Source organism: Scyliorhinus canicula, chromosome 20 (genome assembly GCF_902713615.1).
Source record: "Scyliorhinus canicula chromosome 20, sScyCan1.1, whole genome shotgun sequence".
In the NCBI taxonomy this organism is placed as follows: Eukaryota; Metazoa; Chordata; class Chondrichthyes; order Carcharhiniformes; family Scyliorhinidae; genus Scyliorhinus; species Scyliorhinus canicula.
The window spans coordinates 43,718,228-43,732,813 of NC_052165.1; the positions used below are offsets into that span (position 1 = coordinate 43,718,228).

The following is a 14,586-nucleotide window of genomic DNA, read 5'->3' on the forward strand; positions in this document are numbered from 1 at the left end:
AGTCCTGACAGCATATTTATAATATGGTCTCAGCTTTTTGGGATACTCGCGTGGCGGCTGCGAGCTCAGTCCGCGGCCGCCATGGTCGGGGGCGGGCCAATCGGAGGGCGGGTGGCCTCATAAGGGACCGGGCTATTTTTGGGCGGGTGATCCTGGTCGGGTGCGCGGCCGATCGGGGACACTATCTACAAGGTCTAGCTCCGCGGTCTGATTCAGCCATGGAGCACCATGAGACCGCTGGAGGCCGCTGCCGTGCGCATGCGCCTCTGGTCTGAAGTACGGGAGTCCGTATCTGTTGCTAAAGCTGCAAGCTTCACGACAGGTCCCTGCTAGCCCCCTGCAGCGCTGTGAATATGTGGCCTTTTGACGCCAGTTTTTCTGGAGTAAAAGACCACAGTTTTTACGACACTGTTAGTCCCTGAAACGGAGATTCCAGCCCGGAATTTCTCATCATAATCATTTGTCCATTCTACATTTATATTGACCTATCATTAATTCTCATTATTGTTAAGTCTCTACACTAGTTGCAATATAGGAACAGGAAGACATCACAGGACATCACTCCAGGAATATCAATATCTTGGGGTTAACATTGACCAGAAATTGAACTGGACTGTCCATATAAATATAGTGGCCACAAGAACTGGTCAAAGGCTGGGAATTCTGCAAAGAGTAAATCATCTTCTGATTCCCAAAATCCTGTCCATCACCTTCAAGGTTCAAATCAGGAGTGTGCAGTACTCTCCACTTACTTGGATGAGGGCAGCTCCAGTAACACTCAAAAAGCTTTACACCATCTAGGACAAAGCAGCCCATTTGATTGGCACCCCAACCACCACTTTGAATATTCGCTCCCTTTACCACTGACAGACAGTAACCAGTGTGTACCACCTACAAAATACACTGCAACAACTCAACAAGGCTCCTTCGACAGCACCTTCCAAACACACAACCTCTACTAGAAGGACAAGAGCAGCAGACGCATGGGAACACCACCATCAGCAAGATCCCCTCCAAGTCACACATCATCTTACCTTGGAAATATACCATTGTCGTTGGGTCAAAATACTGGAACTCCCTCTCTAATAGTACTGTGGGTGCACCTACACTGAATGTACAGCAGTGGTTCAAGAAGGCAGCTCACCACCACCTTCACAAGGGCAATTGGGAATGAGAAATAAATGCTGGCCTTGCCAGCAATGCTCATTTCCTTCAAAAGAATAATTTAAGAAAGGAGACCACTCAGCTTCTCAGGCTCGTTTCACCGCTCTGTTAGACCAAACTCCTTTTTTCTGCCTTTGCTCCAAGCCGTTTGTTAACCTTACCCGACAAAACAAACTTATCAATCCTGTCGGAAAGATTTCAGTTGACCTCCAGTATCCACAACATTCGGGAGGAAAGAATTCCGTAGCGTCATTCACCTTGGTGTGAAATGGTCCATCCTGATTTTCCTCCTGAAGATGCTGCCCCCTTTCCTGGACTCCTCCCACTTGTCAGGGCTCTGCTCCTGATTTTCTGGCCAGTAAAACAGGACAATATCTGTGTAATGCAACTAGCCGCCGCCCCCCCCCCCCCCCCCCCCCCCCCACCCCACGATTTTCTTCACTCTACCATTAGCAGCCGTGCCATCAGTTGCCTGGAAACTAAGCTCCGGAATTCCCTCACTAAACCTCTCCAGATCTCCACCTCTTTCCTCCCTTAAGACTTTCCTTCAAACCTACCTCCCCACCTCTTTGACCAAGCTTTTGGTCACCTCTCCTAATATCTCCTTATGTGGCTCAGTGTCAAACTTTCCTTGATAATTGACCCTGTGAAGGGCCTAGAGGTGTTCTGTACAAACAAGTTATTGCTGTAATGTCACTGAACTTTGGTGCTGAGGCAACGCAGCTCCAATAGGTGCCATGTTCTAACTGATATTCTCTCTTGTAGGTTTGGCATTAAAACCTCCCAAGTACAATGACTTTGATTTTCAGGAGATTCCAAAGTTTACTCATCCTCTGATCAATACTGTAGCTGTGGCTGGATACAATGCGACCTTGAACTGCAGTGTTAGGGGCAACCCCAAGGTACTGACACATTTTGTGGTGGAAAAATGTTCAAATTTTACTCAAATCAAAATTCCTTTAATATTATATTGTTCTAATTTCTATTGCCTAATCTAATCAATCCTCGCTCAATATTAAACATGTCTTCAGTCTTAATCCTTGCTCAATATTAAATATTACTCTCAACAATGTTGGCTATCTGCAAAAGCTTCCTACATTTGAATATTTTCAATTTTTAAAAAAATCCATTCATGGGATGTGGGTGTCGCTGGCTAGGCCAACATTTATTGCCCATTCCTAATTTCCCTGGCTTGCTAGGCCATCTCAGTGGGCTTTTTTAAGTCTGTGGACCTGGAGTCACATGTAAGCCAGACCAGGCAAGGATGGTAGATTTCCTTCCCTGAAGAACAGTACTGAACAGGGTGGGTTTTTAAGACTTTAGTGACCACAGACGGTTTCGACTGGATAAAGAGGAATTTGTTTTATCACAAAGTAATAATATGTACGATACTCTTCAGATCCCAGCTGGGTCTGACGTGTCGGTTCCAAGTCTGGCTGACTTTTATATCAAAGTCTATTACTCTGTCCATGGGTTCCCCACCCCTCAGCGGAGGAGCTTGTACTCAATGAGGCTCACAGGGAGAATAATCGCTCCAGCCCAGTAGGTCTCGTGCTGGTTATAACAGTTGAAAGAAAAAACTATTATTTTTGGCAAAACGTTGACGATATTACTAGTCAATTAAAACAATCGGTGGGCTCAAACCCTCTTAGAAAACAAACAAAGTAAAGAAATAAAAGGTGTAAGCTGTGGAAAAAATTTTTTTGGAGCTGTGAAGCAATTGTGCTACCCACAATGCTACCGTGCTGCCCCACATGAATGTTTGTGTCCAGATAATAAAATGTCAGAAGTGTGGCAATAAAGGTCACATAACAAAAGATTTTGGGCCAGACAGAATCCTCAAACTTCGAAGATGGGTAAATGCAAGAACGCTTCCAAATCCACAAAAAAGTCTACAGAATGACCAAAGACGAAGAAAATTCCCAGGAAGCCACATTGTTTACAGAGATCAAAGAACTAAACTGTCTTATCGATGCAAAAGATTTTGAGTCTGTCCAAAATCGAATGGGAATAAAATTAAAATGGAAGCAGATACAGGAGCCGCTGTATCTCTCATCACTGAAAATCTGTGCCACCAGAAGCTCAAGAGCATACCATTAAAACTGTTTGACGTAGGACTGAATTCTCTGTCTCGCAATGCTGGAAACGCAATCAGGCTGAGAAACTAGGGGCTGGTTTAGCACAGTGGGCTAAGACAGCTGGCTTGTAATGCAGAACAAGACCAGCAACGCGGGGTCAATTCCTGTTCCAGCCTCCCTGAACAGGCACCAGAACGTGGCGACAAGGGGCTTTTCACAGTAACTTCATTGAAGTCTACTTGTGACAATAAGCGATTATTATTATTATTAGAATCGGGTATTTGCTCGGTTTGGCAACCGGAACAACCAGTTAGTGATAACAAAGCCCAGTTCACCTCAAAGAAATCAATTGCCTAGTTTTGAAACAATGCCAGACAGCAACTAAAAACTGTGCCTTATCATCCTTCCACAAACAGATTGGCGGAGAGGCTGGTACAGTCATTAAAGAATGTCATCAAAGGATGAAACCCTTAACTAAAAGAGTAAACAATTTCCTCATATCCTATAGAAACACCCACCGACAATATTGTTTTTAAAGGAAGTTAAGGACCAAGTTTGATTTTCTCTCACCACCTGACACTTCTACATTGTAGAGTGACAGCAACAAAACCAAGTTACTCACCCAGAACAGACATCAAAACCAAGAGGTTTTGAGCAAGGAGAAAGCGTTTTAGCAAGAACGTACTCTTCAAGTGAGAAGTGGGTACCTGCGACATTACTCGCAAACTGATGATGAGATAATTTGGTAGGAGCACACAGATTAAATCCTCCCTTCAAAAAGAGAATTTGCAGAGTAGTATCTGAAAGGCCAACCTCTGACACTCGAGGTTTGGAAATCCCTGAACCTTGATTATGACAGAGTTGAATTCAAGACTCTACACCAGTTGAACCAACAGCATCTGTAGAAGCTGAAGAAGAACCAACTTTATCAGATGATGTGACTGAGCCAAGTGTGGAACAGACTACCAAGAGTGTGGAAACAAAGACTCCTGAACGATGGATTCTGCCTAAGCCGAACTGACTTCCAACTAAAAGTCTCTCGGATATATATATAGTTGGATAATAATAATAATACTTGGTGAAATAATCACTTTTTACCATAAATAAAAGTATAAGTTGCCATTTATTGTCAGACTACAGGAGTAAAGGGGTGTCATGTATTGTAATTAATGCCTCTCTATATAGTATGTCACATAATTGGGGCAGCAGGGTAGCATGGTGGTTAGCATAAATGCTTCACAGCTCCAGGGTCCCAGGTTTGATTCCCGGCTGGGTCACTGTCTGTGTGGAGTCTGCACGTCCTCCCCCTGTGTGCGTGGGTTTCCTCCGGGTGCTCCGGTTTCCTCCCACAGTCCAAAGATGTGCGGGTTAGGTGGATTGGCCATGCTAAATTGCCCGTAGTGTCCTAATAAAAGTAAGGTTAAGGGGGATGTTGTTGGGTTACGGGTATAGGGTGGATACGTGGGTTTGAGTAGGGTGATCATGGCTCGGCACAACATTGAGGGCTGAAGGGCCTGTTCTGTGCTGTACTGTTCTATGTTCTATAATTACGATTGGCATCATCAGAGGCACTTGAGAGATTTTCCCTCTCTTCCACCTTAGACAATGAACAAGTAACACCTCTGTAAATATGTCTGTCAACTGGTTAAGTAGTCTGTGGCGTGGCAACCTGGTTATCCTTTATTGTACTGTGAAGTAAAAGCAAAACCCCTTAAAACATAACGGCCGATATTCTCCATTGGCTGACCCCGAAATCGGGAAACACAATTGGGCGGAGAATAGGTTCTGACGCCAAAATTACGACGGTTCACTTGTGCTTTAAAAATCATGAAACCGGTGTCGTGACTGGTTAGGGAGACAGGGCGTGTACGGAAAGTGTCCAACATCGCTGTAGTTTGCGGACAGTTGTTCCATTGGCTAGGGGTCTCCGCCAGGGCCGGGGGAGTAGCAGGGAGTGGCCAGGAGGTGGGCTGTGGGGTTGGGGTAGACAGGCACATAACACCATTGCCACTGCTGGAAATGCAGCCATGCAGCTGAGCACGGTGCTAACAGCCTGCAATGTGCCTAGGGCCATGGGTCGTATAAGTGTCCCCCCCCCAGGCCATCCTAGGTGCCCACTGGCCCCAGCCGACCCATCACGGCAGCACGGCAGCATAGAAGTTATCACAAAGGCTTCACAGCTCCAGGGTCCCAGGTTCGATTCCCGGCTGGGTCACTGTCTGTGTGGAGTCTGCACGTCCTCCCAGTGTGTGCGTGGGTTTCCTCCGGGTGCTCGGTTTCCTCCCACAGTCCAAAGATGTGCGGGTTAGGTGGATCGGCCATGCTAAATTGCCCTTAGGGTCCAAATTGCCCTTAGTGTTGGTTGAGTGGGGTTACTGGGTTATGGGGATAGGGTAGTGTGGGCTTGGGTAGGGTGCTCTTTCCAAGAGCCGGTGCAGACTCGATGGGCCGAATGACCTCCTTCTGCACTGTAAATTCTATGAAATGAAATCAGTTGTATGGGTGCGCTCCAGCACAACCAGTGCTTTTTTGTTGGCTGGGATAAGTGTGCGTGGGGAGTGTAATGTGTATGTGCGGCTGCAGCTTGTCAGCCTCCCGAGTGTCAATCACGGACCCGGCGAATCCAACACCGTTTTCATTGGAATCGATTATGTTCCACGTGGCATTGGTGCTAGCCCCTCCACAGTCACAGAATCGGTCCAGGTTCGGCGGCAGTTTTGTTGTTGTGAAACCCCACGAATCCTGCCCCGGTGTCGACATGTAGGGCTGAATTCTCCGTCGTCGGGATTCTCCATTTGCCGGCAGCCCGGGGGTTTCCCGACAGTGAGCCGCACACGGAGAAACCTGCCTGTAGTCTCAGGAATGGAGAATCCACTCCAACAACTCTTAAATGCCCCTCAAGGGCAATTAGGGATTGTGGTAGTCACCACTGATATATATACTGTATATATATGTGTTTTATGGTAAGGCCCCTGTACTACAGGTACGGGGGTAGATCCCTGCCCACTGGCTCCGTCCAGTAGGTGGAGTATAAATATGTGTGCTCCCCGTACAGCAGCCATTTCGTCAGCTGCTGTAGGAGGCCACACATCTCAGTGTAATAAAGCCTCGATTACATCCTACTCTCGTCTTTGCAAAATTGATAGTGCATCAGGGATGGGCAAAAAATGATAGCCAACCAGCAAGGACCACATTCCATGAAAGAATAAAAAAAGAAAAAAGTGTCTGCCATGTTTTCTGCACTGCAACAATGACTGCACTTCAAAATTAAGCTTCATTGGCTGTAAAGTGCTTTGGGGCATCTGAGGTTGAGAATATTGCTACAGACATCAGACCAATCAATCAGTGGCTATTTGGTCTGGTTTGGCTGCTGCATTGGCCATGTATCGAAGGTGGGAGCCGCTTTAACATACAGATCAATGTTGCTGCTTGTTCTTGAACAGGTGCTTTACACTTCATTTTATCTGTTTCCCCATTTAGCCTAAAATAAGTTGGATGAAGAACAGAATGATCATCGAAAATGACCCTCGATATCGGATGTTCTCCAATCAGGGAGTCTGCACTCTGGAGATTCGCAAGCCCAGTCCATATGATGGTGGGCTGTATAGTTGTAAAGCAATCAATGCTCTTGGTGAGGACGAGGTGGAGTGTAAAATGGAAGTCAGAGGTAAGGTGATCCAGACACCAGCTTGGATATTGGCTGTTGCACTCGCTTCCTTTAAAAATAAGTATATTAATACATCTACCTATTATCTTTCACAGCGTGAAATCACATTAGAATAAAAATTACAATTGGGTGATATTAGCAAATGGCAGGCAGGGTAGCTGTGCAATCTGCTGCTCCCAAAGGGGAGTATTACTCTGAGGGAGCTCACCTGGAAAAAGACTGAATGAGGGGGCTCCCCTTTAAGGGCCCTCTCCATTCTGCATCATTCCGTCCACTATTTTAATTCAGGTAGTCCCCGATTCCTTTTAAACAGGGGAAGGAGGCGGACATCCTCACAAACCTGTTCTTGGCCTGACCAACTTTGCTGCCAACAGGCCCCAACAGGCAAGTCCCTCAATCATGCTTTTGTTTAAATCATCACTTCTTGTTTTGGATCGTAAACTAAAATAAGCGTGGCCTACACATTGTTGCAATCCTTTCCAGTAGCATATGTGGGCTTCAGTCATCCGAAGGATTTCACAGGATCTCAATGCTGCCGATGATTGAATGATTGACAGGATTTAAAAAATCATTCCACAAGATAAAGTCGCTGCTCAATACTTGAGACTTTAATGGTCCCTAATGGATGGTGGACGTTTGGAATGCTCTCCCCAAAAAGCTTGAGGCTGCGGGGTCAGTTGAAAATTTGAGAACTGAGAATGGACCAGTAAAGTTCGGATGCATGTCTGCCATGACAGAGCAGAGTCAACGTGCTTATTCCTCTGTGTAACATTTCATGGCCCCCTATTACATCCATGACAACTTTTCAAGTAAAACTAGATAACGTCAGGAATTAGCCCCCCCCCCCCCCCAACTTCATCTCAGTAATCCCTATCTGTCCCTATTAGAGGCAATGCTATCCATTTGCACTGGGAAGTCCCCAACTATTTTATATGAAAAACAATAAACTAAATTAAAAGAGCTGAGGGACAAATTAAAAGGGGCAGCCCCTTAAAGGGACACTGCCTTAAACAGAAACAATTCCCAAATGAAATTTAAAACATCAAATTAAAATGTGATTTAAAAGGTCAATAAGCCACCCCAGCCCCTGCGGTGCCCAGAGGGAAACAAAAGCCTCGATGATGTCAGTGGACGTCACATACTCCCTCTTTAGGGACACCCGGCCGTGAATGTAGGTGCGGTAGAGGGGTAGACAGTCAGGTCGGATGAGCCCCCTCGGTTGCCCGCTGCCGGGGATTGGTGACAGCAAATTCGGTCAGGCCGAAAAACAGCTTCACGAGGAGGTCCTCCTCCTTCCCCACCCCTCTCCTAACAGCTGAGCGATGAAGATTGGAGTTATAAATTAGGATAGTAGGGGTAATGTGTCTGTTGAACACCCATCCCACGTTTTAATTATTTCATGTGATGTGGATGTCGGTGGCAGGGCAGCATTCCTTGCCCTTGAATTGAGCGGCTCACTCGGCTATTTCAGAGGGGCAGTTAAGAATCAACCACATTGTCATGGGTAGGGAGCCACTTTTCGGCCAAACCAGGAAAGGACAGCAGATTTCCTTCATTAAAGGAAATTAGTGAACCAGATAAATTTTTACAACAATCATTGGTGGATGTCATAGTCATAGCCATTATTCTTGAGATTAACTTCTCAATTCCAAATTTAATTGAATAACATTGAATAGCTGCCGTGATGGAATTTGAACCCACAGAGCATTAGCATGGCTCTCCGGAATACTAGCCCAGTGACATTACCAATACACCACCATTACCTCCTTATATCTATTAGAACCAAGAACTCAGATTCACAAAAAAAATCTTCCTTTAATTTCATAATTTTAATAATCATTATTTTTAATTGAAGAAGTATGATAAATAAAATAACTGCATACACGGGCACTGTGCTATGAGACTGCAAGATGAAGCAGCAATTCTTTTAAAGTAAGGCCTAAGTTACATTGTGCATCTTCTTGGTAGCTGGAGTACATATTTAAACAAATAGTTTTCATTTGCTTCACCTGATAGAATGTGTGTGATTTTTCAAAACTTATCCGATGTCCCCGGACAATCAGGTTATCACAAAAGTGCAAGAGAAAATAGTTTCACATTTCAATAATCCGATAATTCAGAAGGTTAGATTAACAAAATTAGCACGCGTGACTCTCCAATGGCTTGATGACTAGTTAAGAGCTATATCTTTTCAAAATGTAAATTAGTTCTATTTTGTTCTTCATGTGATGATCTTTATCAAATCTATGTATTATCCTAACTTAAATAATTATGCAGCAAGATTCCAATAACTGGGGACACTGCGCTCAAAATAGAGAGAGAGAGACAATAGTGAGTTCAACAATGTGTCATTCTCCAGATATAGAGCTGCAAAGAGAGATTCTCACCATCTCAATCCTTGCATTGAAACTCGCCATTCAAACTGCTCTCAGCCCAACAACATTATACCATCCTTGTATACATATTACCCATTACCTCAGCAATCATAAATACCACCTCACTATTCCCCTGCTCAACATGCTCCCACTCACTCTCCCCCCACTCACTCTCCCCCGCTCACTATCACCCCGCTCACTCTTCCCCCCGCTCACTCTTCCCCCCGCTCACTCTTCCCTCCGCTCACTCTCCCCCCACTCACTATCACCTCACCCACTATCACCCCACTCACTATCAGCCCACTCGCCTCCCATTTCCATACACACTCTCCCCCACTCACTCTCCCCCCACTCACTCTCCCCCCACGCTCTTCCCCCATTCAATCTCCCCCACTCACTCTCCCCCCACTCACTCTCCCCCACTCACTCTCCCCCCACTCACTCTCCCCCACACACTCTCCCCCACACTCTCCCCCCATTCACTCCCCCCACTCACTCTCCCCCACACACTCTCCCCCACACTCTCCCCCCATTCACTCTCCCCCACTCACTCTCCCCCACTCTCTCCCCCCACTCACTCTCCCCCCACTCACTCTCACCCTGAATCCCTCTGCTCCCACTCCCTCTCCTCCCAATCTCTCCCCAACTCACGCTCCCCACATTCACTTTCCCCTCACTCCTCCCCTCACTCATCTCCCCACTCACCCTCCACCCCACTGACGCTCCCCTCATTTACTTTTTCCTCACTCCCTCTCTCCCACTCACTTCCCCCCACACTCACTTGCCACCACACTCACTTGCCGCCACACTCACTTGCCCCCACACTCACTCGACCCTACTCACTCTCCGCTCACTCGCTGCTTCATTCACCTGCCCCCCACTCACTTTCCCCCCATCTCACTCACCCCCTCACTCATTAGCCCCCCCAATCACCCACCCCCATACACCCGCCCCCCCCATGCACCCGCCCCCCCCCCCGCAAGCACTCGTCCCCCTCCCCAAGGAATCTCCCCCCCCCATGCACTCACCCCCCCCCCCCCCCCCCCCACCCCCACCCCCCCCACCCCCCATGCACTTTCACTCTTCCCTCACTCGTCCGTCAATCTCTCTCTCAGCCCTACTGACAACCCATATTCTCTTCACCCCATTCTGCTCTCAGGCTGGGGTATAGATTTCTGTAGCAAATAGGTTATTTGAAAAGATCTAACAGAAAACCAATTTTAGTCAGTGACTTAGTTTATAAACTTGTACAGATTTGTTGGCTCAGGTGGCTCTGGAATGTCACACACTTGACTTTCTCAACGAACAATAACATCAAGTAAAGTTCCACCAACATCTGCTCTGTGTTATCTGGCCTCCAGTCCTGTCATTCCAGCCCATTAGATAGTGAGCTTTGCCCCCTCCTCTATATTGTACCTTTTGTTTATATCCACTGACATCACTCGAAATAAGGTAAGAACATAAAATGGAATATTTCTGTTGAAATGCAATGGATATGTTGTGGTGGACAGTGTGTTGGGGCACCGTGTTCTGAAGTGCTTTCCTCGATGTGTGTTTTGATTTGGAAATGTTAAGCTGAAGATTTGGAAACTGTTATGAATGTGATGGTCCCTTGCTTGGTTCTGGCATGGATACCACCCCACACGTTGGAAGTTGCAACGTTTACACTGTACTGCATGCATCGGAGCACCTGTGGGACAGCACTTGCTTAGAAGTGAATTGGTCACTGAGTTAGCTGAACCTATGAGCACGCATTGAGATAAATAAACTTGTGGCAAAAACGAATGACAAGTGATGCTGCATTGGACTCTCTTCATGGTTTCCACTCATGCTTGCTAATAAATTCTAATGAACATGTGTGTGTCTGTGCTAAACCTCTGGAACTGTAGCAGGTCCAAAGTTCATTGTTACTGTAAGGCTTTATGGAAGCTTTCTTGTATACTCTAGGTATGTTTAAGCATTGGTGTAACGTAAACAGTACTAGTAATTTAGACAGTGGTGTCAATAATAGACTTATTGACCATGTGCTTAGAATCAACGGCACTGTTACAAGGAATGGTTCAATTAATATGAAAGATCCCAATCAGGTTTTACAGCAACCAGTTCAATCTGGGGAATATAGCATTATAATGTCCCTATTTAGATTTGTTTTAAACTGGAACACAAATGATCTTCATGAAAATTTGATCTGTGAAGGATAAAAGTTCCCAAATTAAGACCTTTTATATGATAATAAAAGGAGGAGGTTGTGTTCAAGTCGACACTTTATTACAATTAAATGGATTAGTTACGATGAAGGAGTCACTGGTGGAAGGTAGACCTAGTTGAGATGTCAGGCATTTGTTCTTTCCCTGGGGAATAATGAATCTCTGGAACAGGTTGTCTTCTTGTGTAATGAACACTTATGGGGAGGTCATCACCTTTTACAGGAGGAAGGAATTCTGAACACTAATCAGGACCACAATCATCTCCTGGACTTGTTTCCAATGCCGAAGAAATTCTGGAGAGAAATTTTACAGATTTGTTTTTCAACACAAATTAGCCAGGTTTTTTACCTGGTTATTCTCTTCCCCCATATAGTTTTGTCCAGATGCATAAAGTACCACAACTGTGGGGAACAGACGTGGACTTTATCTGTTGTCATTGTGTAGGTATTCATAAATCCTAGTGCGAGTTTGCAATTATTGGGGGCCTATATTTGGGCATAGGAGTCAACTTTCTCAGTTCAAGGGCAGCAGGGTGGCGCAGTGGTTAGCCCTGCTGCTTCACAGCGCTGAGGTCCCAGGTCCGATCCCGGCTCTGGGTCACTGTCCATGTGGAGTTTGTACATTCTCCCCATGCCTGCATGGGTCTCACCCCCACAACCCAAAGATGTGCAGGGTATGTGGATTGGCCATGCTAAATTGCCCCTTAATTGGAAAAAATTAAAAGAAAATTTGATATAATTCCTTGAGTAAGGAGCTTTGGCCACTGTGCAGGACAGTTTTTCCTCAGGGGTAAGTGGGCACAGTCCACTTACATCTGTTAGGTCAGCTCCCTCACATCACTGCGAACCAATTTAATGTACACCTGATTTCTGTCATACAGAATTGTTGGAATATCTTTTTGAAAGTCTCTAACTGCGTACAAGGGAAAAGAAGGGACAGTGAAGCAATCGTGAGTACTTAGAATTGTTTAATGTCCAAGGAGCAAGGCCAGTGTATAGACGGAGTTAAGATACAAATCAGCCATGATCTCAGTGAATGGTGGAACAGGCTCTCAGGTTTGAATGGCCTCCTCTTGTTCCTAGTTGTATTAATGGTGAGTTGATACCCCATAAAGTGAAAATCACATTTTAATGCTTCCAAAATGTTTTAGTTATTCTCAGTATGGGCAGGAGGGCTGACACCAATGTCCAGAACGAACTCACAACCTTCTGACATATGCTCTCTCTGGGTAAAGCTGCCTTCTGGGAGGGTTCATGCAGAAAATTGGTCCTTAAAGATAATTACAGTACTTCCTTGTGCTGTATATCCACTGACTTTCCAGAGGTTTGTACTTCAGTATCTTCACTAACTGACAAATACAATTTGTCCCTGGCTTCTCTTGATTACAGTTGCATGCTTTAACCAAAATCTCCACTTATTCCTTAACTTACTGCCTGAATGCATTATTCTCCTGGGCAGTTGTTCTTTCTGCTTGCTGCTTCTGTTCATATTTCATGTTAGTCAATTGTTCTGTAGAATCACGCTGCTCTGTTTAATAACGAAACTGTAGCATTCTGTTTCTATGCTCATGTGTTCTGACTTTTCAATGCTGCAAGAGTCTCACTGCTTATCTCTTTTTCTCCTTAGTTTCGCAGTAAGGATTTGTGATTTATATATGTTCATCCAGGTAAGCTTTCATATGAACCAAAGCATATGAAGCTTATGAGTTACCTCATTGCCATACTTAGTCTGATTTTCCTCTTGTTCAGGCAAAGCAGGGTGCAGTGTTCTGAAGTGTGATAAGAGATTTCGCAGGGGCAAAAACCTGCCTTTGTGGTTGTAAAAACACATGTTTCCTCATCATATGTCCCGAAATGTATATTGTGGAGGTTATTGTTGCCAAAGTTCTCCTATAACAAACCAATTCCAAATTCATCCCTACCTGTTTCAGGCTAAAGTACACCTCAACTTTCACAGACAATGATAGCAATGTATTAAACCTGGACTGCTATCACTAAAAACTAGTGGATAGACAATAAAATAATAAAAAGGCTAATGGAATTTTAACCTTTTTCATTAGAGTGCTAGAGTACAAAAAGGGGAAAGTTATGCTTCAGTTATATAAACCTCTGGCCAGACCCGAACCTGAGTAATTGCACTAAGTTCTGGGTGCTGCAACTCGGGAGGTATATATCGGCCTTGGAAGCACTGCAGAGCAGAGTCGCCAGAATCATATCAGATCTTAAAGGGTCAAATTATCAGGACACGCTGTATAGACTGGGCTAAAATACCTTTGAATGTGGATATGAAGGGGTGATCCAATGAGTTTTCATGGATTTAATCTGGTAGGCAGAAAGAAACTACTTCCTCTGGTGGGGGAAAGTACAGAACAAGAACATAACCTTAAAATTTGAACTTATCCATTCGAGGATAATGTCAGGAAGTACTTCTTCATTTTAATGGAAATCATAGAATCTCTATAGTGCAGAAGGAAGCCATTTGTTGACATGCAGCAGGAGACTATTCAGCCCATCGTACCTATGCGAGTCTCTTAAAGGACCAGTCACTCAGTCCCATTTACCATTTTGGTAGGTTGGACGAACTGGGAGTGCCAGCTGTTTATTTCCTTACATCCAGATGTTGTTGTAAAGAAACAATTTTTAAAAACGGTTTGCCAAACATTTATGGAGATCAACTCTTGGTTGATCTTATTCACAAATGCCAAAAAGTTAAAATGTGTTGCTTTGCCAGATCATGTGTTAGTTATACAAGATGCTAATGCATGGTGACTTAGCACCCCATTTTATAGCCAATAGCAATCACATAGGGCTCTTGGCCAGAATATACCCTGTGCAGAGACGAACATCTCTATTTGCACCCATTTGTTGGCACTTAACATTGGCTTAAGTAGTAACTGCACCTGTGAAATGAGAGGAGAATTGGTTAAACTGTTACATTATTGAGTATGGCCAGCCCATCATTGTCACAGCTAATGAGGTAACCAATGATGGAGCGAGATGACATTGTAATATCATCATCTACATCATCTTTTAACATTTCATTGGAACTAATATCAATCATTAGCACTTTTAGCTTAACTTAAACAACATGGAAAC

At 44.8% G+C, this 14,586-nt stretch overlaps 1 protein-coding gene across 15 annotated transcripts in view; it reads left to right on the top strand.

Annotated features, from left to right (window-relative positions):
• mybpc1 (myosin binding protein C1) overlaps positions 1 to 14,586 on the top strand; it is a 175,020-nt gene that overhangs the window by 150,903 nt on the left and 9,531 nt on the right. For all 15 annotated transcript variants that reach the window (XM_038781127.1, XM_038781130.1, XM_038781128.1 and 12 more), the window contains 2 exons: positions 1,930 to 2,066; positions 6,723 to 6,909. In XM_038781127.1, coding sequence (XP_038637055.1) covers positions 1,930 to 2,066; positions 6,723 to 6,909 — 324 coding nt within the window. The remainder of the gene's footprint in view (positions 1 to 1,929; positions 2,067 to 6,722; positions 6,910 to 14,586) is intronic.